The sequence below is a fragment of the Mastacembelus armatus genome, chromosome 9, assembly GCF_900324485.2.
Source record: "Mastacembelus armatus chromosome 9, fMasArm1.2, whole genome shotgun sequence".
NCBI classification, from domain to species: Eukaryota; Metazoa; Chordata; class Actinopteri; order Synbranchiformes; family Mastacembelidae; genus Mastacembelus; species Mastacembelus armatus.
Window position 1 is genome coordinate 21,656,840 of NC_046641.1, and position 25,915 is coordinate 21,682,754.

General features: G+C 40.2%; 2 protein-coding genes across 4 annotated transcripts; one reads left to right on the top strand and one right to left on the bottom strand.

Moving 5' to 3' along the window:
- Positions 1–741: 741 nt before the first annotated feature.
- On the bottom strand, positions 742–24,714 carry pi4kab (phosphatidylinositol 4-kinase, catalytic, alpha b). 3 transcript variants are annotated; one of them, XM_026321197.1, is made up of 55 exons: positions 24,634–24,714; positions 23,359–23,475; positions 22,989–23,082; positions 22,579–22,667; positions 22,420–22,492; positions 22,072–22,334; positions 21,836–21,902; positions 21,195–21,343; positions 21,013–21,078; positions 20,793–20,889; positions 20,471–20,662; positions 20,273–20,373; positions 19,973–20,102; positions 18,744–18,873; positions 18,552–18,647; positions 18,272–18,455; positions 17,653–17,756; positions 17,181–17,349; positions 17,039–17,089; positions 13,309–13,417; positions 12,949–13,085; positions 12,711–12,844; positions 12,496–12,578; positions 12,332–12,402; positions 12,095–12,219; positions 11,929–12,010; positions 11,683–11,766; positions 11,297–11,386; positions 10,905–11,024; positions 9,981–9,995; positions 9,746–9,838; positions 9,497–9,653; positions 9,291–9,418; positions 9,026–9,184; positions 8,400–8,551; positions 8,189–8,296; positions 7,948–8,075; positions 7,500–7,658; positions 7,273–7,352; positions 6,960–7,159; positions 6,596–6,686; positions 5,812–5,979; positions 5,489–5,542; positions 5,262–5,382; positions 5,064–5,193; positions 3,903–4,046; positions 3,718–3,788; positions 3,528–3,634; positions 3,290–3,394; positions 3,017–3,142; positions 2,793–2,913; positions 2,256–2,415; positions 2,080–2,169; positions 1,892–1,975; positions 742–1,800 (listed from the first exon to the last, which is right to left on the bottom strand). In XM_026321197.1, the coding sequence occupies exons 2-55, from the start codon at positions 23,455–23,457 to the stop codon at positions 1,749–1,751; spliced, it is 6,192 nt and encodes a 2,063-aa protein (XP_026176982.1). In that variant the 5' UTR covers positions 23,458–23,475; positions 24,634–24,714; the 3' UTR covers positions 742–1,748. The 3 variants fall into 3 exon arrangements, with proteins under 3 accessions (XP_026176982.1, XP_026176980.1, XP_026176981.1); XM_026321195.1 differs by having other exon boundaries at positions 24,554–24,708; XM_026321196.1 differs by lacking the exon at positions 9,981–9,995 and having other exon boundaries at positions 24,554–24,708.
- On the top strand, positions 13,737–16,587 carry serpind1 (serpin peptidase inhibitor, clade D (heparin cofactor), member 1). Its single transcript, XM_026321198.1, has 7 exons — positions 13,737–13,802; positions 13,940–14,210; positions 14,401–15,044; positions 15,196–15,344; positions 15,479–15,603; positions 15,774–15,918; positions 16,050–16,587. The coding sequence occupies exons 2-7, from the start codon at positions 13,945–13,947 to the stop codon at positions 16,239–16,241; spliced, it is 1,521 nt and encodes a 506-aa protein (XP_026176983.1). The 5' UTR covers positions 13,737–13,802; positions 13,940–13,944; the 3' UTR covers positions 16,242–16,587.
- Positions 24,715–25,915: the final 1,201 nt, after the last annotated feature.

Here is a 25,915-nt window from a genome sequence, read left to right on the forward strand (position 1 = left end):
ATGTGCTGATGATTCAAATATCAATCCCTCAGACACAACCACCCACATGCTAGCATTTACCAACCAATCACACGCACATACACCTCCCACATTGACGCACAATGTGTTTCACACTGTTAGTGTCGATACGTTTTTATATTTAGTGTGAAATTCACCACATTAATCACTTTTCTGATGCTTTAAAGCGCTGAGCTTTGTGCTCTGTCTTTAAGTATTTTCCACGATGAATGTGTTTAACATAGCCCATTTTGCAAGAATAACTATATAAAGTATGTTTCACATCCATGTTTCAGAGCAGCAGAAAGGGGCAAGTACTTGTCAGTCTCCATTTAAATACAAGCTGGTGTTAGATCTTCACAGCTGTAGACGCTCTTTCTCTGAGAGGAAAGCAGCTGACAGCTCTAATGCCTAAAGTTTGATAAATTTCCTGGTATTATGCATTTGAAGTCTTGTGCACAGTGAACCTGAGGATTTAGACTGTTGGTTGCTGATTTGGCTCACATTAGGTCTGACTGTGGGAGCTTCTTAAATGTCACTATGTTCTGCCCTCTGGTGGTTATAAATATAAAACACATAGCTGCTAAACAGATTATTATGTTTTTTCACACTTTACTTTGTCTTTTCTATTCTCTTTACATTAACACAAACTCCAAACCTACTAATTGTGTGGACCACAGCTCAGGTCTACTCAAAAAATCATAATCTTATACAATCCACCAGCATTAATAATAAGATATTGTCTTTAAATTAATAGATTTTTATTTTATTTAATATCTTATACATTCTCATTCAAAAGGGATGAAGATAGAAAAGGAGACAGAAAATGGGTCATGGATATAAATATACAAAGAGGCAAAATCTTTACAATCCATAACTTGAAATGAAAGTTTAAGCTGACCAAATGGGCATGAGGCACAGCACTTTGGATTACTAAAATAACTTTCACCAAAAGCCACACTGGTCACACGCTACATGGTAGTTGACACTTCACTTCATGCAACCGCCCAACATTCGAGCTGTGCCTTTTCTTCTTTCAGAAACAACAGAAAAGTTTGATTTATGCCTATTAACTTTCCTCCCCCTTTGGCAACGCTAAATTTTCAAAAACTCAGCCCCAGAACTTGTACTACAATCATGGAAAATAATCTCATGGAAAATATGGAAACCCCCAAATACAGACAGTGTAACCCATGTCTATACAGTCAGACCTCACCGTTAAATACAAGACAAGTGCCACGCCACAGAACGAACTCTGACTGGTCCATTAAAAAGAGAAGCACAGTAGTACAGTCAGGTACGAAGTGACAAAATAGGCCACGTTGGTCAGAACTGAAACTGGTATACTTCAGTTACATTTCAAACCCAATCTTAAATCGACAGCTTTAAGAATCCACATTCACGAACATTACAAATCATTTAAAATTGGCACAAACTGATAAAGTATTTACTGAACGTGCAAGAATACCAAGAGTTTTTTTCGCTAAGTGCACATGAAGTCAAGATGCTAGTGCAATGGTATAATAATTAACAATATTGATTTCAACATAAATAAGGAAATAGGCAACAAATATAAAGAAAATATGGCTCAGAGGAGAAAGAAGCCAAAGCAAACACAAAGTACAACATCAAACAATCAGCAGAAACAAGGAGCCACAATGTTCAGTGGTGAACATTAACAAAGGCACACCCGCAAACGCATACACACAATATGTACCAGCAAATATATGCACATGCTCAGGCACAAACATTTAATACGGGATTTGATTTTGGTAATACTGGATCATGTCGTAGGTTCTACTCCTGTAAGACAAAAAGGAGCAATGGGGGAAATTTAAGTAATGCTTTTCAGAAAGGGAAAACAAATGAGGACGGGTATGTAAACTCTACTGACCTGTTGCTGAGGAAGCAGTTCTGAATGACTTTGATGATGAAGGAAGCTGCATCTTTCTCGCTCAAACCAGGATTGAATCGCTGCCTAAATGTAGTGAAAGAGACCATGAGCATCAAAATGAAACCTTCAAACTGTTTATCCACAGTGACATTAGCACACACATGCAGACATTCATATCCCCGACTCACTTAAGCAATTTGATGGTCTGTCCTCTGAAGCAGGGAAGGCCAGTGTCCAGCATGAGGGTGACTAAGGAAACTACTGCATCCATGTAAGGCCTGAGTCATCAGCGGAGATTGTATTAATGTTACATGTAAGTCATCTTTAATGTTCAACAATGTCTTCAGCACCTCTACATGCTTACCGAACGGCCAGATATCCCCTCACACACATCTCCATGAACCATTTGAAAGGCGTTGCTTCCATCTTGCCACCCATGATCATCACCATCTCATCGGTTAGCTTGATGTCTGGCTCCCACCCGAGGTTTCCACCAGGAGAACTTTCGAACATGAACCCAAAGTCTGGAAACACAGGGTGACACACAAACAAGATCGCTTTTTTTTCAGGGCTCCAGTATCAACCTGCTGAATGAAGATAATGTCTGGCACCATCAATAAAAATGCAATCACTTGTTCCTGTTTATGACCTTATTCTTCAGTCATTCTAAAGAGTTTGGAAAACATTTTAATACTCAAAAATGAACATTTTGGTTTGGAGTTTGGATGCACTTGGAGAACCTTAAGAGAAACAACCACCTTCCAAAGTCAGAGTGACAAAGTTACTATGTTACTGTGTCAAGAGGCTTGTTAGAAGACACAGTGAACTGCTTATTTGAATATTAAATTCACATCAAGAGCACATACACAAGTCAACTTCAATAACTGCACAGAATACACACCGATGTGGAGGAGGTGACCCTGGCTGTCCAGCATGATGTTGCCATTGTGTCTGTCTTTTATCTGCAGCAGGAACAGCAGCAAGCTGTAAGCTGCCATACTGCGGATGAAGTTGTAGCGTGCCTAAAAAGTGAAGTAAATACAACACGTGAGCCCTTTTAAATATGGTGTCATTTTACAATACATCAGATTGATGGACACACCTGCACAAGGTTAAAAAAATTACCTTTTGGAAAGCAAGTGTGGATTCATCTCCATACTGGTTCCTGAAGTAGTCATACATGCCAAAATCTGTCTGTCGGCCCAACTGGTCACGGGACTTGCAGTCTGGGATGCACTCGATCACCCCACACTGCGGTGGAACACCAGAAGCAGAAAGAGTAGCAAGTGGTCTGAATACAGTGGGAAAGTCTGACTTGCAGTTTCACCATCTCAGTGGAACATTCATTGTGAACGAAGTAAAATACAGGAAGACAGAAAAGGTTTGACATGAACTTACTCCAGGGGCTGTGGCCACCACCCTGTAAGGGAACACATACAGATCCAGGCCCACCAGCTGGAAGATGTTCTTGAACAGGCTGATGATCTGAAGAGCCAGCATGTCCTGTGAACACATGACTAAATGGTAAGGAAAGGGAATTCAAGCTAAAATAATTAGGCTAAGCCAAATAAAGACATCATGAAATGAAGGTGAGGTAGCAGGGATAAGTGAAAGGTGAGGTGCATGAAACTGAGACCTGTCGGCAGTCGTCCCCCACTTTAAAGATGGCTGACTGCCAGCAGATTCTCTTTGCCTCCTCTTCGTTTTTAACTTCATCCACAGAATCCGAGCGACACAGCAGACCTGATGAGAAAATGTTACATGCTGATTGTCTGTTTTAGAAAAATAATAATACCTACAGTAGATCCCTTTAAAAGTGACAGTACCTTCCTTTTCCAGCTCACTGACTCCACATCTCCGAACCTTGAACTTGGCCAGATAGGGAGCTTTGGCTGCACTAAAAAGAGACACAAGGGGTAGAAAAGGGGCTTATGACAGAGTTCGGCGTTCACATTTAGTTCTGAACAGTTCAATTTCTTGGAGGGTGATGGAAGTTGGTTTTGAGGCCCACCTTTGCATCGGGGTCCCAGATTTGTAGTCTATATCCAAGACTATGGCTTCAGGGTTACTGGGAAGATAACAGCCAGGTTGGACTTTGATCTGTGACATGGCTTCCAGACAGGCCCTCTTCCTCTCCTCCCCTTTGGGAAAAGGTCTGTCGACAAACAAAAATTGCTTGAACACAGATGTCTTGACTTTACTGAGAACTGCATGCATGAGTATCTCATTAAAGGACGACAGACCACAAGTGACAGTCAGACTCTGCTGTTATTCACACAGGGGGCTCACTGGGGTAAAAAGCATTAGGAAGTGGAAGTCAGGGGACAGTAGAGGTGTCTCCCCTGGTCTGTTACAATTAGTGCTGTAATGAGGACAGAGGGGAACTGTATCAGCCTCTTGGGGTCCAACAAAACAAAAGACTAGTCATCAGCTTCAGAGTGTACACGTTGTCAGGGGCAAGGGGGACATAACATAAAAATTCTTCCAGACCAGTGCATAATCAGAGAGACAGTACAGCAAACATTGGCCAAATAAACTAACAACAAAGGGACTTTGGGAGCAGATGAAGGTGGTGCAAGGCAGGGAAATGTTATCATCACTTGATAAACACCTTAAAGATAGATACCTAGAGAGTAGTGTTATGGAGTAAGAAAGATAACCAGGTAACAGAAAAGTTCAACTGTGGTGCTACTTTGAGGCCTTTGACAAAGCTAACAATCTTAGCTTGAATTTATTTCTTTTTTTCTGGCAATGTACCACAGAGTTTCTGATGGTATTTTATGAATGGAGATATCAGTGAGGAAGATTGATAAGAGTGAGAGAAAAACACCAGGTGAAGAAGAAAATAAAACAAAGATGATTACAGGATACTTCAAGACATTAGCATGTTTTAGCTGATTACTACAAACACTAATTAACATACCACCATTCATAGAATAGTTATAGCTCTGAGTGGACAAAACAATTCCTGCTTTCACCTCAACGTCTAGACAAAAATAAGAAAACTTTTTTTTTCAAGGTTGAGTAAATGGTGGCTGCTGGAATACGTTTCAGTCTCTTCTCAAACACTGACTGCTTGAAAGGCAGGAAATGTGCCTTTACCTTAGGAAACAATGCACCTAAAACATGCTCAACACTACGGTTCCTTAGAGAGTGAAATGTGTGTTCGTACTTGATAATGGCTGACACATTGGTGATCTTGTTGAAGAAGTCAAACTCCCGCTGGTAGAAGTCTTTGGCTGGTCCAGATAGAGAGCCAGTGATCTCCTCCACCATCTGTTCCAGCAGCTCACCTATGTCAGCTGAGAGAGGACATCAGTAAATATACATGTTTGTAATGTTGTGTGCATTTACAACAGAGATGTCTTACGGTCTTTTTGGTGTCCTTCCTCATCCAGGTATATGTTGGTCTTCATGTTCCAGATAAACTGGTGAGCCAGCAGCTGAGATTTCTGTGCTGCCCACAGGATGTACTCTCTCACATAACCCATCTACACCAGGACGGAACAGGAAAAAAACACAGGAATCACTGGGATCATTTCATCATTTTAAGAGGGTTTTAAATGCACGTGATGACTTGGAAAATCTGATATTCACCTTGTCATAACGAAGCGCTTGGACGATTTGAGGAATGTAAAACAAAATAGCATCCTAGACACAGTAGAAAAAAAAATAACCAGTCAAGTACAAGTATATGACATATTTCCCTAGAAGTAATGTGGACATCCTTTGGGCCTGTCAGTCACAGATTCATCAGATTTTTTTCAATGATGAATTTGATTAAGACCATAAGCAATTGGTGTGATACTCTATGTTACTTGAGAAAATAATAATGGTAATTTCATTACACAGGTAACAAATGCAAGTCCAAAAAATGTTAACAGTGACTGTGAAGATGTGTATTATATGTGTGGACATACAGGAGGAAAGGAGCGGAGCACTTTGACCCCATACTGGGCTGTGAGGGGGTGAGGAGGGTACATGGAGGAGAAGTATGACAGGCCAGTCGGGGGATCTGCTGGTGCCCAGCACAGGATATGACTCAACTCTGGAGAGTCAGCATCAATTGTGTGCCACGTCACCAGGAACTGAATACAACAAAACACACAAAAAAAAATAAAAAATAAAAATTGAGAAATATGTCAAAAAAGTTTCACCTGGATAAACATCTGGATAAAATTTACTCAGTGTGCTGCATGTGTCACATACACATTATCTGTAATTTCATACATGGATAATTAGACTCCAGGGGAAACTATGTTTATTCGTTACTAAACTGACTAGAACAAACAACCCTGAGATGTCAAGAAGGATTGTTCACCACATTATGGTGGTCTTTAGGGAAGGCCATGCTCCGTCTCCCCTGCTTCCTATTTAGACAAGTACAAGGCTCATTAAGAGTTCAGGCAGGTAGAACTAAATGAAAATGACAACAGGAAGCTGGAGGGAAAACGATTATTTGAGTACACACAAGTTCTCATGCGACAGCACTGTATATGTCCACTCAGAAAGCTAGCAACTAATAAGACTAACTTTTGTTCATCTTTTGTGGCACCTTAAAAGAAATGCAGTGGCAGTAAGTCCAAAATCCAATGAAAACTGCACCCAAAGAAGCCATAATAACACAGCTGTATAATACAGCTCTATAAACTACAAGCAGAGCAGACAGTGCCATCCTGTTCATTTGTAGTGGCAGGACATCACCTTCACTGCTTCAGGAACATCACACACAGCAGCAGGATCCATTCGCACCAGACGAGTCACCTCAGAGACAATAGCCTCAGTGTTTTTAAATCTGGAAACAAACAACAAACTCATTAGGCACATAAACTAGCATGTGTGTAGAAAGGACACTGTATATGGGCAAAGGCAGTGTTTTCATTCAGCTGGACATTGTAGCTCTCATAAGTGAACATCTGAATCTTCTGCCATCTTTGTGCTGCAAACCAAACAATCAACCATTTCTGTTTAAAAACTTCCCTTCAGTGCTTGTTTGAGATTCTGTTATTGATGTTTGTCAGCTTTTATTACACCGATGTGATGTAATCAGTATTGTTTCTCTGTGTACCTGGCGGGCAGCTGCAGAGCGAGGTAAGGTGCTATGCTCCACGCCAGGTTCACATTGTCCTTCCATTGTTTTTCTGTCAGACTGATGTATTTGGACCTCCAGTTAGCAATGCTGGTCTCCACTGACTGTTCAGTTGCAATAGCAAGCTCCTGAGTGGATAACGGGTTATACCATGTTGTCAGCCGCTCAATCTCGCTGGCCTGGCAAGATAAAGAGAATGTGACCCAGGAAGTGCCAAGTTTAGTTGGTGTCTAATTACTTGATGAATTTTATCTTACATATTTGTGAATATAAATACAGATAAGATAAATACCAGTAAAGCTAGAAGCAGTGTCCTGCGTTTCATGTAGTACTTGTGCAGCTGGGTGCCTCTGTTGCTCTTTTTAGACAGTCCTGAAACAGTCCAGGTACAATGCATCAGCAATACAGAAGTAACGTTTTAAACTGAACATCCATCTCATCAAATAAAAGCTTCCACTGTGACTTTACTGTGACACTTTGTTGAGGTATATCACATTTTAACATCCTGCGAGTATTTACCTGATTTCTTGGATATGGTAGACATGCCAGAGGACAGAGGGTAGGTGTTGATCCATCCTTGAGCTACCTGCTGCCTCTGACCCACTGCTGCATCAAGACTGCTCCGGCTGTCTGTGACTGCTACTACAGACAGGCTGTTCACAGACATGTCTTGGGGATCTAGACAAACAAACATAAATGTAAAGACCTGAAAACCAACTTTATTTAGAAAATCATCATGATTTGGATAACAGGACTTTTAGTGTTTTATAATAGAAAAGTCCAGTTAAAGGTAACTTTTGCAGATTGAGGAGAATGATTATATGCTGAAAATATAAATAAATAAGTGTAATTAAAAACCACCAAAACAAATATCACCGATTAGGGACTTGGAAAAACAAGAAATGAGAAATTGGTTAAAAAAGAGTTATTGGTGAAACACCGGAGCACTGTTTTCTCACTGCTCTACCTGGGGGAACCAGCTGGCTGGCAGTCAGATACTTCTTGTCAGACTGTAGGCTGGCATAAAACTTGATCATTATACTGATGTCTTCTCTCAGCCTCTTCTCTGCCTGGGTGGGAAATTTGGGTGCGACACTACACACCCAAGTCAGACATGACATAAAAATGTTAGTAGACAGAGAGACGGCTTTAAATCACACCTAAACACAGTTTATGTTTTTGACAAAACACATTAGAATGCATCCTACCTGAAGTAGTCAAAAGCTGTGGAATAGATCTTCTCTCGAAGCACGTTTCTGATAGTGGCATTTGTCACAACATCAGCATGGAGAAGAGTCAGACCCAAAGTCAACAGTCTGAAATAGATCAAATCCTAGGTTTAGGATTCAGCACTCCTCACAGCTGATTTTAACGTTTTACTTTAAACCACTTTTTAATTGTCATAATGAGACATCGTACCTGAATCTTGGTCCAATGGCAGCAACGTGCCCATTCAGGCTGCTTTTGGGTCCTCCGACACTCAGTGACAGAGATCTCTGCAAAATGGTGGTGAAGATCTCCACCTGGTCAGCACTACTGTACTTGGCTATCTCAAACCTTTGTACCAGAAACTGGAGGGACAACAGAAACCAAGACTATAGAGGTGACACTTTCCAACCCATACACCCCTAAAATAATTAGCTCAACTCAACTTAATGAAAAATATATTAAAATGACTCAGTGGAACAGTAAACTATTGTAGCAATATTATGCAAAAATACATGATTTTATTGGGCTGAATAAAGTGGGTAATCTGAATAATAAACTTAAAGTCTCCTATACATGTTCCAGCAACCAGATTGTTCAAAGACAGCTGGATGTATCAATTGTAGCCAATGATTTTCACATTTGACAGATCTGCAAATTATTCTATATCCTGCTGGTGTAACTTTACAGCACTATGGGCCAGTGGCTTAGTGTACATGTGATTTCTCTGTGCATGTAACAAGTCACATGATTTATAGCTCCTGACAGCAGTAACACAAATTGGCAATGGAAAGGAGTTCAACTATGAAAACAGAGGTTTATGTCTGTGTGACCCTGACCTCTATCCACAGGAAGTGAGGGATAACATTAGGTGCACAAGGTGTGGGCTGACTCTCCTCTGAGACAGCCAAAGGGCCGGCTTCTACCATAGTCTCAGAAAACAAACCCATCTTCAGCTCTACTGTCATCTGCCAAGCTCCGGCCATCTCACGCATGAACTAGGCAGAGAGAAGATGAAAATCGATCTATTCTCCATTAAATTTCAAACCAACATTCAAATTAATTTGATGAGATGTTTATAGTGTAAAGTGCAAATATACATACTGGCACTTCCACCCCATTGTGTGCAGCCAGGAGCCATTCCCAGCAGGCAATAGCAGTTTCCATGCCGTGTTCTGTAAACATCTTCAGGGGAGACCAGCACAGATGGTGCAGAAGCTGAGGATCACAGTCTGTAAAACAAAATATAGTTCTTGTGACTTGCACTAATGCTGACAGACAATCAATATATGTGAGGAAGGGCTGCAGACTTTTTGTAGTTATAAGCAGTGCAGCCATCTTGAACATGGCCTGGGTGAAGGCCTCTGGGTCTTTTTTGTCCAGAGCACTGGTCATCTGATGGATCATCAGCTTGTTGAGGTCTGACTGGCTGTGAGTTGCTTCTGAGAACTGGATCATTCCAGCCACCTAAACAGGGTATTAAGAGTTTAGTCATATGCAATCATACAGAGAATCTGTAGGAAAGTAATATCTTCATATATTCAACATTAAGACTTCACCTCTCCTGTGTAGCGGTTGCGGAGGTTCAGTGATGCCATGAAGTTGGAGTAGTCCTTTTTCACACATGCTGGTCTCTCCGTCAGCTGTGTGGTCTAATAAAAACAGTTTTAGGGACCACTAAGTATCATAAAGTCAGAAGCTAAGAAAGTAAGATACGTAACTGCACTAAACACTTTATATACAGAAGATATCATGCCTTGTCCCTGTCTCTCTGTATTTAGTGTTTAGACCAACCTGAGGGAAAGCAGCCTATGGTTGGCCACAAGGTGGAGGACAGCACCAGCATAACCAGTTAGCCAAATGGGCAACCAGCCAACCAACCCACCCGTCCATTGCAGGTAAGTAACCAGGTAACCAGCAAATCCGTAAACGAGCCAAGCAACCACGTAGGTAGTTCGGTGCAGTTTAATAAAGACAAAATACAACATTTGGATGAAGCAAATGAAAAGACAGATATAGCAGAATGCAGGCCCAAGAACACGTAATAAATGCATAGCAAGCAAAATAATGTCACACAGACTTGCATGCACACATGGACATAAAGTACTGTAAACAACTAGACTGGTTACAAAGCTATAGAATACATGTAATACACAATGGATACAAGCCACTTCTGCTCAGTGCTAAGAAAACCACACAGGCTTTGAGAAAGCAGCTAAACGGCACAACTGTTATGTTAAAAAAGCCATTAACATCGGACAAATGTTAATAAGCATCGACCCCACAAGGCGGTGAGGCCAATTTTAGCTTTAAGGTTTGAAGTATGTTTCAAGAGCAGTATGAAACAAAAAGGCTTCATGATGTCTGAAGAGACAAGGGATTTGTCACTTCCTGCAACATGCTTAATGTCCTAATAAAATTATGATTATCCACACTGCAAAAAATCCTTTGTACGATTGTACACCATTGTTGTTTTGTCGTTTTGATTATGAAATTCAAAATAATATTTGAACAATATAGTATTGCTAAGGTAAGGGACAAACATTTGTTCTGCAGTCTTTAAATATCCTAAAAATATACCTAGTACTGAGAATAGTTAGGACTAAATTCAGATGGCTGTCCTTCATCTGCAGTAAATCTAAGATTTGTGAGAAAATGTCTGTACCCACCCAAAAGGGATGTGTGCAAACATGCATGGATGTGTGGTCTTTGACTCACGCCTAGTGTAGTACTCTGTCTGTTGTAACCTGCGAAGTGCAGTATGCTCTCGGTGGCCATAGCAAGGCCGGTGTGCTGGGACAGTCCCGACACCCAGATCTGGTGTTTGTTCAGGTATTCCTGCATCACACACAACATTCAGATACAACGAGTCAGAAATGCAGAATGGGGGGAAAGTAAACGCAATAACAGAACAACAGAGATGGCCAATGTGTTGTGGCCATTGAAGTTTTGTTAAAACTAGAAGCACATTCAAACTCAACTCAATTTTGAATTTCAGGACAACCTATGCTTGTTGGAGTAAACATAAAAATATAACTTTTCATAAAATGTACTACTTTAATGAAATTTGTGTTGGCCCTGTCTTAAAACACAAAGACAAAGAAACAGACCTGTAGGTGGGATTTTGTGACTGAAGGGGCCCATTTCATTGCCTCTTTCAGGATCTCACCACAGCGAGCAGCAAAGTCCTTTACTATGTTCTAAGAAGAAATATGAAATAAGGATTTGACATTGCTTTATAAAGCACAGCTGGACTGGTGGACATCAATGAAATATAATCAGGTGAAAAATTTTAAAATTAAGCTAGCTCTTTTTTTTAGTGATTCTTATTATAAACAAAAACATCAAATATAGTCATCTGCTATGCATTTTAATACATGTTTAATCTAGCTGGCAAATAGACTCTACTTTCCAGACTAAGCAAGATCACAGCTGTTTGAAAATGATATCATGCTGTCCTCTAGTGGTCTTCAGTGTAATTACAGTCCAAACCCACCTCCCGAGCTTCATATGTGTCAGGAACAGTGATCCTGTAGGGTGTGTCTGGAATGTCATAGTATGGCTGATCCTTGTGAATATCCTAAATAAACAGGAAATAAATTAGTTGCAACTAAATTCTTTCTTGCACCTTTTTAATCAGCTCCTGGAACAACATGATTTTGTTCATGATCTTTAGATATTCTTGTTCACTGTGAGGATTTAACCTTGCACTGTTGGGTACCAGTCATCCGCTGTCACTTACAGCACTTAGTGACAGTGAGAGTGTCTGCAAAATATCCAGCATCGTCTTCAACACGCGGCCACTCCAAAGCAGATGAGGAAACCTGGCAGAGGCAGAGGGACAAAAGAAACAGATATGTAAAATTATGAAAAATGGAATCAGATAAGGTAAATAAATGATTACTCACGTCTCAGCCAAACCAGACAGATATTTGTCTGCCACTCTGCGGATCCGCTTGTGGGTGTGATTAAAGTTGACCAACAAGAACTGTGCATGTCGCTCTAATTCCTCCTCATGCTCTTTGGTTTTTGGCTAAAAGCAGGAGAAATACACTTAGATTTTATTCAGTATACTATTAAAAAATGTCCAGATCTTTAGTTACTGTTTCCTACTATTCAAAATTGTAAGAAACCAGGCTATATACCTTCTCAGCCATCATCTGGAGGAAGACGTCAAACACCTTATCCCCAACACAAATAATGCACTGCATCATGCCTGTGAAGATTACAAAAGGGAATGTGAGGAAATGAATTACCCAGTTTGAAGAAAGGGATAGTCAGAAGGATACAGAAGTCAAAAAGCTCTCACCAGATTTGTCTTTCTGGATGGCTTTGTCTTCAAAATAACGAAACATGACCTGGAACCTGTCAGGATCATTGGATCGCAGCATTCTGATAAAGTGAAAGAGAAAATAAAACATCACATATTCTCCAATAGTCTTCTAATCTATTTTATTATATTAATGATGCCACTAGTCACAAATGACAAACTGAAGTAATATTTTTAAGTGCAATGAAACTGACCTCATGTATTCTAATCTGTAGACCGAGAGCAGGTATGTGGACATGGCAAAGTCTAGCTTGTTAATAAGGGCAGATCCTTCAGGAGGTGGGTCGAGGAGATTGCTGATGGTTGCCCGCAGCTCACTCAACTCAGCCTGGAGGACAGGAATTAGCCAGCTAATGATTAAGCCTGGTGTTTTCTGTTTTAGGAAGTCTTTTAACTACCTCAATGCAAGACACCAGATTTTGAATACTGTACCGGTGTCACGGTGTCATTTTTCAGAGCTGAGTTGTATTGAAGTTCAGAGCGAAGAGGTTCTCCACTCGGGAATGTGAGAAGGGGAGACTTGGTGGCAATCTCACACACACCTTCATACCACTCCTCTGGCCAAAGCCCTAAAAAGACAAAACGCATATTAGAAATGCAGAGGCCACTGAGCTGCAAAGACTGGTAATGATGCTAGAATGCTGGTAAGCTATTGTCTCTAATTTGAACTGATAATTTAGCCTCATGAGGATGTTTTGGTTGTATTTTGGTTGACACTGATGATGGAAAATATGTACTGTATGTTAATCTTTACCCTTTAATCACATAAATAACATTTTTGATGTTGCTTACCTGATCCTTCCACAGCAAAACCCATCACAACAGAGTACAACCAAAAGTCCCTGAACAGCTTCTGGAGGCGGGGCTTGGCCTCTTTGATTGGCGGAAGTCGCCTGGTCAGCTGTGAGTTAGAAAAATAAACAGGGATAAAAAAAAGTAGGTGATTAATACAGGTTGAGGCAAATGATCCCATTCTGTTTAAATGATTCTTTGGAAATCCCAAAACGCAGCTGAAATCTTTTGGACATTCTGCACAATAATAAAATAAAGACATGCAGTACGGTCAACTGCAACTCTCACCAGACTACCAGCCTTTTAATAATTAATTATCATTAAATATTCTTAACAGATAATGTGAATTGTGAAGAGTTAAAGATTTTAGTCAGTCACAGCACTTTTTGGTCTGTTTGATCTGGTCTATTTGTTTAGGAGGAGCCCACATCAAAGTTCAGTTTTGTATTCAATTCTTTGCTCACAGCAGCAAACAGGAGCAGCACACCGTAACGGTAAGACATTTTACACACCAACATTGTTACTAAGGGACCTTCTCTTGCATTTTTAGTCAGTGCTTTAATCAAATACACCAAACGTTGATCGGATCATTAACTAAGCTAGCTAATACTAAATACGTTCTCTGCTTCAGCCTTCATGATGTGGGTGATCACCGTCATCTCCGTGGCCTGTCTGTTGGTCAGTCCGTCTTTGGCTGGTATCAAAGAGATCAGCTCTCACTTCACTGACCCTAAACCAGACCCCAGAGGCTTTGAACCTGAGGGGGGACTGGATGTACAGGCCCTTCCTGTGGAATTCCACAAAGAAAACACCGTCACTAACGACCTTGTTTTTGATGGCTTTGAGGATGAAGATTATATTGATTTTGATAAGATCATAGCTGCGGGCAGTGATGACTACATGTAAGTTCTAATGGTTTTTACTTCTGGTAGCTCATATTGTAAAAATGTATGTTGAAAAAGTCACCTAAACCAGTTAGTTGTGTTGCAGCTATTGTGTAATGTGCTTAATAAATAACTAACAAATAAATAACAGAACAAATTTAGAGCAGTTGTACTTCTGAATGGCTGCATGATGACTGTACGTTTTCAGTGAAGGGGACGAGATAGATGAGATTGCCACACCAGCCCCAGACATTGACATCTTTGCCGAACCCTCGGACCCAAAGATTCGTCGTGCCAGACTCCTACGGTTGTTCCACAGTCAGTCTCGCCTTCAACGACTCAACATCGTCAATGCCCGTTTTGGCTTTAACCTCTATCGAAGTATTCGGAACCACGTGAACCAGAGCAACAACATCCTGCTAGCACCTGCTGGGATCTCCATTGCTATGGGGATGATGTCTTTAGGGGCAGGATCCAGAACCCATGACCAGATCTACAAAGCTATGGGATTTGGGGATTTTGTCAATGCAAGCCATCACTATGATAACCGCACTGTGCACAAGCTCTTCAGAAAGCTGACGCACCGGCTCTTCAGGAGGAACTTTGGTTACACACTACGCTCAGTGAATGATGTCTACATAAAGAAGGATGTCTCAGTGAAAGATGCTTTCCGTGCAGAGACAAAGGCTTTTTATTTTGCAGAGCCACAGTCAGTGGACTTCAGGGAGCCGGCTTTTCTGAACAAGGCCAACCGTCGCATCCAAAAGCTGACCAAAGGGCTGATCAAGGAACCACTGAAGAGTGTAGACCCAAATATGGTGCTGATGCTGCTCAATACCCTGTATTTTAAAGGTCAGTGAAAATTAAGACGCATGTTCTTCATCTATTCTCACATAATGTGCATCATTTGAGTGTTGGAGAAACTTGTTGCAACACATATCTCAGCTTTGGTTGGTTATTTCAGTCACATAGTAAACATCTTTGACTTTGTTTGCATAAACAGGTACATGGGAACAGAAATTCCCCAAAGAAATGACTCACTATCGCAATTTCAGAGTTAGTGAAAGGACAAATGTGCGTGTGCCCATGATGACCAACAAGGGGAACTATCTGGCTGCTGCTGACCATGAACTTGAGTGTGACGTTCTACGCGTGCGTGGCCTCACACAAATTCAACTAAACCGTGGAAAACTCTTTCAACAACAATTTCCTGACAAATACTCATACTAATCCATGAAGAAGTCAACTGAACTGTGTAGTAATGATGAAAACATTCTTATTTTCAGCTCCCATACACAGGAAACATCAGCATGCTCATTGCCTTGCCCAGGAAGCTCACTGGAATGAGGACTCTGGAGAAGGAGATTTCCCCCACTGTTGTTAACAAGTGGCTTACAAACATGACAAACAGGTTACTACCAGAAATTATAGTGTAGCATAATAATAATAATAATAATGATATGGTATAAACATTTTCTGTGGTAAGTCCTTCATAGATGATGCTGTGAGTTTGTGTTATAGACTTACAATATAGGGTTTTTAAAAACTGCACCATGAGGAAATATCTGTGCCTCCTTTCAGGACTCGTGAGGTTGTGCTACCTCGGTTTAAACTGGAGCAGAACTATGACCTGATTGAAAATCTGAAGGAGATGGGCCTCACTGACTTGTTCCAAGACAGTGGAGATTTCAGTGGAATGACCTCTGAAAAGGTTGCAATGAACTGGGTGAGTAAAAGTAAATTAGTCATTATTTTGTCAATAACCAAACAAATCCCTAAAGCACATTATCAACTGCAATCAATAATTCTTACAAACTATTTCATTAATGGTTTATGCCTTCTGATCTCCCTCCACAGTTAAAGCACCAAGGAACCATTACTGTGAATGAAGAAGGGACAGAAGCTGCTGCTCTGACCCAGGTGGGCTTTATGCCCCTTTCTTCTCAGATCCGCTTCGTCGTGGATCACCCTTTCCTCTTCCTGATCTATGAACACCGCACTGACTGCCTTGTGTTCATTGGCCGGGTGGTCAATCCCTCACAGAGCTAAATACAAATTCTTTGTTTGCTTAAAACCTCCAATTAAGTTTTCGCAAACCTCAGAAACATTACTGAATTACTTAATAGCTGAGGTGCTATTTTATAATAGTTAGCTTCTATTAGTACAACATACTTACTGCACAATTTCTTCATATTGCTTAAAGTACTGAGCCTGTCTGACTCAGCCTGCTTGAATTCTTGTTATCTGTCTGTTAATGTTTTATCTTTTTCAATAAGGCCAGTGGAGAAGTGTTAAGAAAATAGCATTCCCCTCATGTTCTACTATAATTCAAGAAGGACCATGTATACAACAGACAGGTTTTTCTGTGAATAAATCTTAAACTTGTTACATATTATTTCATTGCATTTCTGAATACCATTTTACTTTTTACATATTACTATTACTATCTGAAAATGTTGAGTAAATACTACTAACTGGTACTCTTCGTAGGATTTTAAATGCAATTTGATATATATATATATATATATATATATATATATATATATATATATATACACATTGTACTATACTATTACAAAGTTGGTTCATTTAAGAAAAAAACAGACTAAAAAAAATCTGCAGTGAACTGGTGCCACAGATATTTGTACTGCAGCTGATAGGGTAAATATTTGTTCATACAGTTAAAAGCTAACTAACAGCTTGGATTCATTTGTAACAACTCAAATAATCATGTAGATCATTTAACTGGTCTCTATTTCAATATCTTTACATATATTCTTGCAGAAAATAAAGGGGAAATTACTCTAAATGGGCAACACAGCACAGATGACACACATAGCACTTACCACAGCAATTACTGGAATAAGGACTCCAAGATTTCCTGCACTACTTGATGCCTACAGGAGATAAAGAGTCATGACCAATTTATCAACATGGCTGCTATCATTAACCTGTGCTCTTCAGTTGCTTGTGCTTGTAAGCACTTACCTTCAGCGCAGGTCCCTTGTCTGAGGCCCTCTCACTGGCTCTCTTTCCTTCCAGGCCCAGTTGCACAAACAGCTCTAAAAGGTTAACCATCAGTTCATCAACCAGCTGCTCCCCCTGCAGGTTGGCTGCAATGTTGGCCAGAGCATTTATAACAGCAAGAGAGCAGTGCCTTGTGTGGAAAAAGCATAGATGAAGGGGGCAGTTAAGTACAGTTATACTGATTATACACTATACTAACAAAACAGTACTTTTTTTGACCTCTGATTTATCAAATATACTATAACTCACCCATGTAACAGATCAGGGAAATAGCATTACTATCACACTTTAGTCATCCACTGCTTACCACTGAGTAGCAATGAGCAAAACCTAAAAATAGACATTATTCCGACTACATTGTCTCCTTTATAAAACACAACAAGCCCCTGGTGCAGCTGGTAATTGTGTGAACGGAGTAACAGCAGATGCTGACCTATAGCCATGATCTCTGTAGTCTCTGGTAGCTGAGTAGACTACTGAACTGGCCTTCACACTGATCTGCTGGAACAGATTCCATACCTCCTGATAGATGTATTGCTACAAGACAAACAGAGAGAGAATAACAAGGTATGTAGGCACCAATAGGTTAAACTCAAGGTAAAGTAAAAAAATGTTTTTGAGAAAATTTAGTTGTTTATGACGTGTAACATTTAGAATTTTCCATCTATCTATCTATGAATGAGGACTGAGCAAAGAATTGTGTAAGTGGTCTGTTACATAAGGGCAGATCCATTTCTGGTCCCCTGTTAATTGCAGCCTATCACACTTTACACTGGCTGTCAAAAACTCCCCATTACATTCCAGTGGTGTGTCAACTGGAATATACTGATAATACACAGTGCAATGAGCAAGTAAACAGCAGGCAGCAGGTTTTACAAGGTTACAGTGCTGATCAGTTTCTTTGCTTCTGTTTAAGCATCAGTGACATCTCACTCTAATATCACCACAGATGTTTTAAATAATCACACCACAAATGAATCTACATTACCACTCCAGCAATACCAATACTACATGAGTAATACGTGGCATTATTATGATTTTGTACTACTTACATTTCCTGTAATCACCATGCAGCCAAGCTGGTCGATGATGAGTACATCCAGCTGCGATGGCGGCTGGCAGAACTTCTGTTGAAGGATTTGTAGGATGTGCTCCATGACTTTAGGAGTGTCTCTCAGAGCCACTGCAATGTGGCCCAGTGCTCGAATAGTGTGATCTGGGATTAGATGGGCATCTCTGGCAGAAAGACAAATTATATTTTTAAAGCAGCTGCTCCTCAGTGTCAAGGACTTGAACATATTCTGGGTCACTACAAAGCACATTGTTGCTCACTTTTCATTCTCCTGTGAAATGTAAAGACGGTTGGATAGACTGGCCAGAAAGGCCTCCACTATTACATGGTCCATAGTCAGACCAGCTTTCAAACACCTGAGAAAGAAAAACACACATATGCAAAGATTAAAAATGGATGTTAAAAAATCCATAAAAAACAAATGACAGCTGTGACAGGTGGTTGTGACTGACCTGCAGATGTTGTCAATGGAAATGTCTCTGAGCTGCTCGTACATGGATGGCTGATCCTTCCTGTTTGACAGCAGATTGAAGGATGGCTGAGAATGCTCGTTGGTCACGTTTATCCTAATTTCACCTGTGCCTTAAAAAAAGTCAGAACAGCACAAAGGTAAAAACATCAACACAAAAGGAATCCAAATCAAGCCCTTTCAAATTATCATCCAAATTCTCACAATTTATAATATTGCGGTTTAATTAAGATTGTAAAAAATACTTTCCTGTAGAGAAGAGAAAATTATGTTATCTTTTATATTTAACAAATTAGCAGGGGATCTGAAAATTGGAGCGTGCTGTGGAGAACAGAAAAATCAGTAACCTGAATTGCATTTCCAATTGTCTGTATGATGGAAGAGAGCCGACTGTGTCATTGATGTTGTTAAGATTAATTAAGATTAAGAACTACTTTATTCATCCCAAACTGGGAAATTCCCCTGTGCATTTTAACACACAGTGAAGTGCAGTGTGGTGAACACACACACACACACACATCGTGAACACACACCCGGAGCAGTGGGCAGCCATTGCTGCGGCGCCCAAGGAGCAGTTGGGGGTTCGGTGCCTTGCTCAAGGGTCTCACTTTAGTCGCGGTATTGACGGTGGAGAGAGCGCTGGCTATTCACACTGCCCCACCAACAAACCCGCAGGTTTCGGGTTACAAGTCTGACTCTCTATCTATTAGACCACAACTGCCTCTTATTGTTACTGTATATTTGTCACTCTATTACCAGCCAACACACGCTTGTCTCTATTACTGCTGGCTGTGATCATTACTGCTGTACTTCGGATAAGAAAGCTCCTGCAGGACATACTGTAAGTTAATTCTAATTTGTAGGATAATCTTATGTTTTGTTTTTTGTCAGCGTGGTGAACTATCAATTTTGTTCTGTTAAATATTAAAATCCATAGCCTTCACACCAACTGCTGTGAGTTTCCAGTGAGAGTTTCACAGTGTTTCAGGCAATAGTTGCAGTTTTACCTCAGCTCAATTCTAAATACAGGTATTGCTTAAATAAGGCAGCGAACACTCTATACCGAAATACACAGATTGAATCTCTTCAAATTAAAAGTAAATTCCATTTATTTGCAAAATAGCCTGAAAAACAATATTCTTATTAGAAGCCATGGTATAGTTCAAAACTATCCATGCTGATAAACATGGTGTGTGTTGAGTATATTTCTACCTGTGCTGTACTGGCTGTGATACTTGTAGAGTTTTAAAAGAACAGGGGAAGGAACCACCAGGAAATCCCTGAGAGAGGTTGTGGCAGAGTGAGCAACTACTGGAAACCGTTCACACAGACGGCCCAGGCCCTGCAACCAATGAGGAGGAGACAATCAGAAAACAAATTTCATTTATATCATTAAAGTAAAAACAAATAATAATGACTTATTACATAAACAAAGGCTTTGGTCAACTTCAAAATTAAAAACCTCATATCGGAGCAAGTATCTCTGTGCTCTTTCTACCTTGTAGTACATACCTGAAGGCAACAGATGAGCAGAGGCATATGAGCAATGATGACTTTGCTAGAGGTTTTTGACTGCAGCTTCTCTGACAGTTTGGTGCACAAGTTCTCAGCTCCTGGAAACAACAACACAGAAAAGTGATGCAACTGCTACAAATAAACACATCCACAACATGTGAACACACTGCTCCTTTCACTCCCCGCTGCAATTACCTTGTTCATCTTTGACAGCCCACACCATGAGGTCCACGCAGGCAGCGTTGGCTTGGCAACGAAGCTTGAGAGGGCTCTGTTCCCCTGGCAACCCCCCCGTATCATGAAGTACCCGCTGCAGCTCTGACTGGCTGCTGCTAAACTGTTCCAGCACAAAGTCATGCACCTCCCGTACAAATGCCGGCTGCAAGGCTGAGAAACATAAGGGACAGTATGAGAGCAATAGATAATTTGACAGCTTATTTAACAGACTAGAAACAATAGTGATCCCAAGACCGTAGAGCTTTAATCCAAAATTAATAAGCCAATTATAATGATTTACCTTTCATGTTGTACAGTGTGTCCCGCAGCATTTTGAACACACACACATAGAGAGGGTCACTGAAGGTTTTGTAATAGAGGTTGAGTCCAGGATTAGACTTAACAACAAACAGAAGAGACAATGACAAAGAACATTATTTAACTGATAATAGCACAAATTTAACTCTGAATTGATCTCTTGTAATTCTTTTGTGCAGAAAGCTGTTATATTTTATAGTTACCTCTGTAACTTCTGTTATAGTGGTGTCCAGTGTTTTCAAAAAAGAGTCAGAAACAAACTTCTTCACCTGTAAATTGACAACAGACACAATCTCTGGTGAAGATATATATGTTATAATATATGCATACAGGATGGGGCACAACAGGATCAGTGCCTTGGTAAATGGGTGGTGGACTATTGTACCATGCCAAGAAGCTGTCGAAGCAGATCAATGGGCACTTCCACCTCATTTTCTCCTGCACCCATGAATAAAGGAGAAACTGAGAAACTGGAGCTGACTGTGGAGAAATAGTAGTCAGGGTCTAATGCGCTGCTGTCTGGGAGATAGGCACCTGAAATAAAAATGGACCAGAGGACAGTAGCATGAAAAGTTGGACAATGTTTATGCAGGGTAGTATTTGAATAGGTTAATGGCTTATTGCTGCTTGAGATTACTGTCACTGGTGAAATTTATATCCATCTCTGTAATGGACTTTATGACTGTGGATCACTAATACAGAATGGTGACTCAAGACAAAAAAGGATTTTTAAATTGTGAAACCAGAAACTAATAACAATTCATGCTTTGTTGAACTGAAATGTGTTTTATGTCATTGAAATTAAATAAAGCTTAACTGGAAATATCTCCATCAGATGTCATATAAATCTAAATGTGGTCAAAGAGTACCCCAACAAATACCATTCATTTGGGATGCAAGTGCCAATGCAAGTTGTTACATAATGCTGACGGCTAACATTGATGAGCTAGGGTGAGTTCACAGAATCCATGTTTGCATTGGCAAACACAAATGTAATCAAAGCAGCTTGTGTTTCTTGAGTTTTACCTTCAAAATAATGTGGACCAGGGGTTGTAGGCGAGCAGGGTGAGTGACCTCCTGGGTCTGTACCGACCTATGAGACACATTGGAGAACATTTCATTAACCACTAACCAAATATAACAAGGTCATCAAAAATGACTCTGCCTCTCAGATTTTTTTTTTTTTAGTAAAACAAGATTACAAAGTACATGAGAGTTGACCTGAACAAGGAAAATAGCTCTGTCACAATGTGCACACACACCTGTACAGAGGAATCCAGGTTGGTCCCAGTGCGTCTGCGCAAAGTATCACTCTGGCACACTGTAAGCAGTGAGGATGGCATGATTGAACGAAAGTCATTGAAGGATCTGCGCCGCACTCCCTCCGTTTCCTCTGTGACGCAACGGGCCTGGGGTGAGTCTTTGGGGAATAACTTGGATAACAGTGCTTCGTCTGTGTTGCTGTAGCGTCCAAATGCTCGAGTCATGCCCAGCAAGCTAGGGACAATATATCTGCACAGGTAGACTGGAAAAGACAGAGCATCTGTGATTGTTTTTTTTTTTTCATTTTGGCAGACGGATGTTATGCACTTTGGTGTCTGTGTGTTCACCTTTGTCATGGTTATCAGGTGTTTGGCACATCTCCTGTAATGCTTGCATGACCTCCATTAAGGTGTTCAAGATCTGCAAGGGATACAGCAGTAACAATAACTTAGTAGTTAACTGCAATCCACCCTGACCAAAGAATGTTAATATTATCACCAGCTTACCTCTTGTCGGGAGTCTGGATCCCTCTGAGCCACATCGGCCAAAAGAGTCACTAAACAAAAGCTGAAGTTTTCTGCAACTGGGAGAAATTCTGAACACATACAATTAAACGCCACATGAATATATAGAAGGAAAAGTGACAGATTCATAAAAAAATGAAAAAGGCAATCAAACAGTAAATTCTGTAGAACAGAGGATACTAGTGGACAAGAAAAACTGCAGTTCAAAGTGTCATTTCTCACCAATATTTTTTAGAAACTGCTCTCTCATAGCATTTTATGGGCAGATCAATACTATCTCAACATATCCTTACATAGTATGGAATAAGTATGGAAGCAAATATTAATTGGTGCACAATAGCAGGAAGGTCATTATAAAACAAAAGGACCCACAATAAGACAATTGTTCTTACCCTTTCCTTTCTTTCCCAAGCTCTCTTCAATCCATTGGACTCGTGGTAGCCCTCTCAAAAGGCTCAACAAGTAGGGAACAAATATGTCTTTGTGCTGCCAGAGTAAAGCATATAATTACACACCACAAAAAAAAAATGCACTTGTTGGCACGAGCAGCAGTTTTGTTTGCCTAACAAGTACTTGTATATCAAAAACAGAAGGGATTGTAGACAAATCTAGGCCAAAGAAAATACATTAAAGATTATTTTAACACCGAAAAGTGATGCTGCCAACGCTACATAATCATATGGTAGGAAAGCTTTCCACATTATGTCACACTACTGTTTTAAAAAGGCTCAATAGATGAAGTTTTTATTGACCACCACCCACCTGTAAGCCAGACTCCACCAAAAACACAGCCAACGCAATAACAGCATCTCTGCGACGCACATCCAGAGTGAACACACCACGGACTTCCAGAGGACACATACATTGTAGCTTCTGGACCTGAAAGAGCACAAAGAGATTGTGTGTAAAAAGCATTTATACAACAAAAAATATTGTAAAACAGTAAAGTCTAAGTGGTAGCACACGTCAGGCTAAGGCTCCTGTACTGAAACTGTCTGTATGTGGATTCATCAGAAAACAGGTTTGGGTCAGTTTTCTACCATTTCAATACTGTTTGAGAGTGACTGCAAGCTCCAGGACTGAGTTTTGATATTTGTTAGAGTCATCGGAATATATATATCTACCTAAACCGCTTCACTGTTGGGGCTAAAAAAGGACAGGACGAGAACTATAAACTATCATGTTGCTGCCCATTGGATACATAAGACAGCTATTTATTTTTGATAGTGCAAGACACTCACCTCACTATTCGTAAAAATAATTCAACAAAAACAGAAACTGAATAATGAATGACCTATATGCTCTGTAAAATATCATAATTCTATTTTTAATCCTATTTTATTTGTTTATTTAATTTCTATTTTATTTCCCCCACTTATCCTTAATTAATGCATGTACATAATGTGTGAGCTGTGTGACAGAGCCAGTTGAACCGGAGTCAAATTCTTTGTGTGTCCAACGTACTTGACAATAAACCTGAATCTGGTTCTGATTTGCTCTAACCCAATTAAAATGTTACTATCCACTGTTGTTTCTTTCCGACTCACTGGTCTTCCTGTCTTCTGTTGCATTTGATCCGGATCATCCTTGCAACAGGTTAGTAAATCATCCTAAACGCAGCACAGTGAGCACCCAGGCACCTGTGTAAACCCCGTAAACCAGTTTGACTGCAGTGCCGATCAAACCTGCCAGTTTGATGCAGCAACAAGCAGCGACGCCACTTTCTCCTGCAGTGGTCTCTGCTGCTGTTACTGGGAAAACCCCATCAAGAAGACCCAGCTCCAGTGATTCAGTACCACACACCTTTCAAATTACAGCTTGGCTGTCACCTCAGTGATGAAAATAAAGCACCGCCTGTGCGGAAGCAGCTACACCCTGAATAACCCTGTTGCTTGACGTTACTAACGTTAATTAACTACAAGTCTTTGGGAGCTCCCTCCGTTTTCTACGTCCTCACCTTTTCGACTGGTGCGGGCCGATGGACAGCTAAAGAGCGGGCCAGCGACAGGACGGTGTTGAAATAAAACCCTCTCGTACCTCCTCCCATTACAGACATGTTTACCACCACATTAACCGAGAGAGATCCGGCGAAGAGGAAACTGGAGAGCAGCTGGTGCTGGCGGAGCCGCAGTACGGCAACTCGGCAGGGACAATCTAACCAAGGCTCGCACACACAATAGAGGCTTTGTATTGACCATCCAAATACTGACAGAAGGTAAACAAGACACGGTGTCTCCTGGTGTCGTTTTTATTTTTCTCCTATTTTATCTAACTTTTTGCAATCTAACTTTATATAAATATTCTGATCGTGCAATTACTGTGTTATAAGGTAAATTATCATCAGTGCAATATACTGTAGTCACCTTACCTGGTATTTATTTATTTATCCATCGATGTCCATATGCTGACATACCCGTAGGCACATGTTGTACACATTTATAGTTTTTGTAGCTTTATAGTTTTATTCCACTTAGTATTTTTAAAATATTTTTAATTTCTTATTTATCTCACATCTTTGCTACTCTTGGCTCTCTGCTGTGTACTTGTACTTTGCTGTTGCAACAATGCAATTTCCCCATTGTGGGAGAAATAAAGGTTTTCTTATTTTATCTTATCTTAATTAGTTTAGAGGCTTTTAGACTGCAGTGCTTAAGTATGAGTACTTGCATCTGCCATGGACCAGACAAAACAGGACATGACTGAGAGCCAGTAGGCCCAGGTGAACTGCAAGCTTAAGGGCCACAGAGGCGGGGACTGTACAAACTCATATTTACTAAAATTATCAATGCACATGCCTCCACCCCTGCTGGCTAAAGTCAACATTTTATTTTTAATTCATGTTAAAGTGTTTGTGAGGCGCTTTATCATGTAGTAATTTAACCATAAGAAAAAGTAATACAACCCACTATCTCGTTGCCATGCCTTATTGCAAACAGTTATACACGACCATCCAAACCATCGGTCAACTCAAGCAATTGTATTTTATATTCTAGATAATTTAATAGTCATTTATTTGAACTTTGAAGCAAACATCAAGAAATGGACTTCATTGACTTAGCCTACAGAGACATTAGTAAAATGAATAACCTACATATAAAAAACATAGCAGTCTAATTGATTTTCTTTACAGTCTTGTGCTCATAGAACATCATCAATGTCTTTTTTTAAATATGATTGATAATAACATGCATGATCTTAAAAGACTTTTGTCACCTTAGTAATCAAGTTTTTTTAAAGTTAAATTACACATTTTCATCCTGTCCAGCCCAATGAGATGGTGGTCTGAGGTAAAACACGGAAAAGTAATATTATGGTTATT

Bases quoted from the DNA above. Each gene is read 5' to 3' on its own strand.
- serpind1 (XM_026321198.1), top strand. From the start codon at position 13,945: ATGATGTGGGTGATCACCGTCATCTCCGTGGCCTGTCTGTTGGTCAGT. The intron at 15,045-15,195 runs GTCAGTGAAAAT...TTGCATAAACAG, and splicing joins CAATACCCTGTATTTTAAAG to GTACATGGGAACAGAAATTC. The intron at 15,345-15,478 runs GTGCGTGGCCTC...TCTTATTTTCAG, and splicing joins TTGAGTGTGACGTTCTACGC to CTCCCATACACAGGAAACAT.
- pi4kab (XM_026321195.1), bottom strand. From the start codon at position 24,652: ATGTCTGTAATGGGAGGAGGTACGAGAGGGTTTTATTTCAACACCGTC. The intron at 17,090-17,180 runs GTAAGTGCTTAC...TATCTCCTGTAG, and splicing joins ACAAGGGACCTGCGCTGAAG to GCATCAAGTAGTGCAGGAAA. The intron at 5,194-5,261 runs GTAAGACATCTC...GTCCTCTCTCAG, and splicing joins GGAAGGACACCAAAAAGACC to CTGACATAGGTGAGCTGCTG.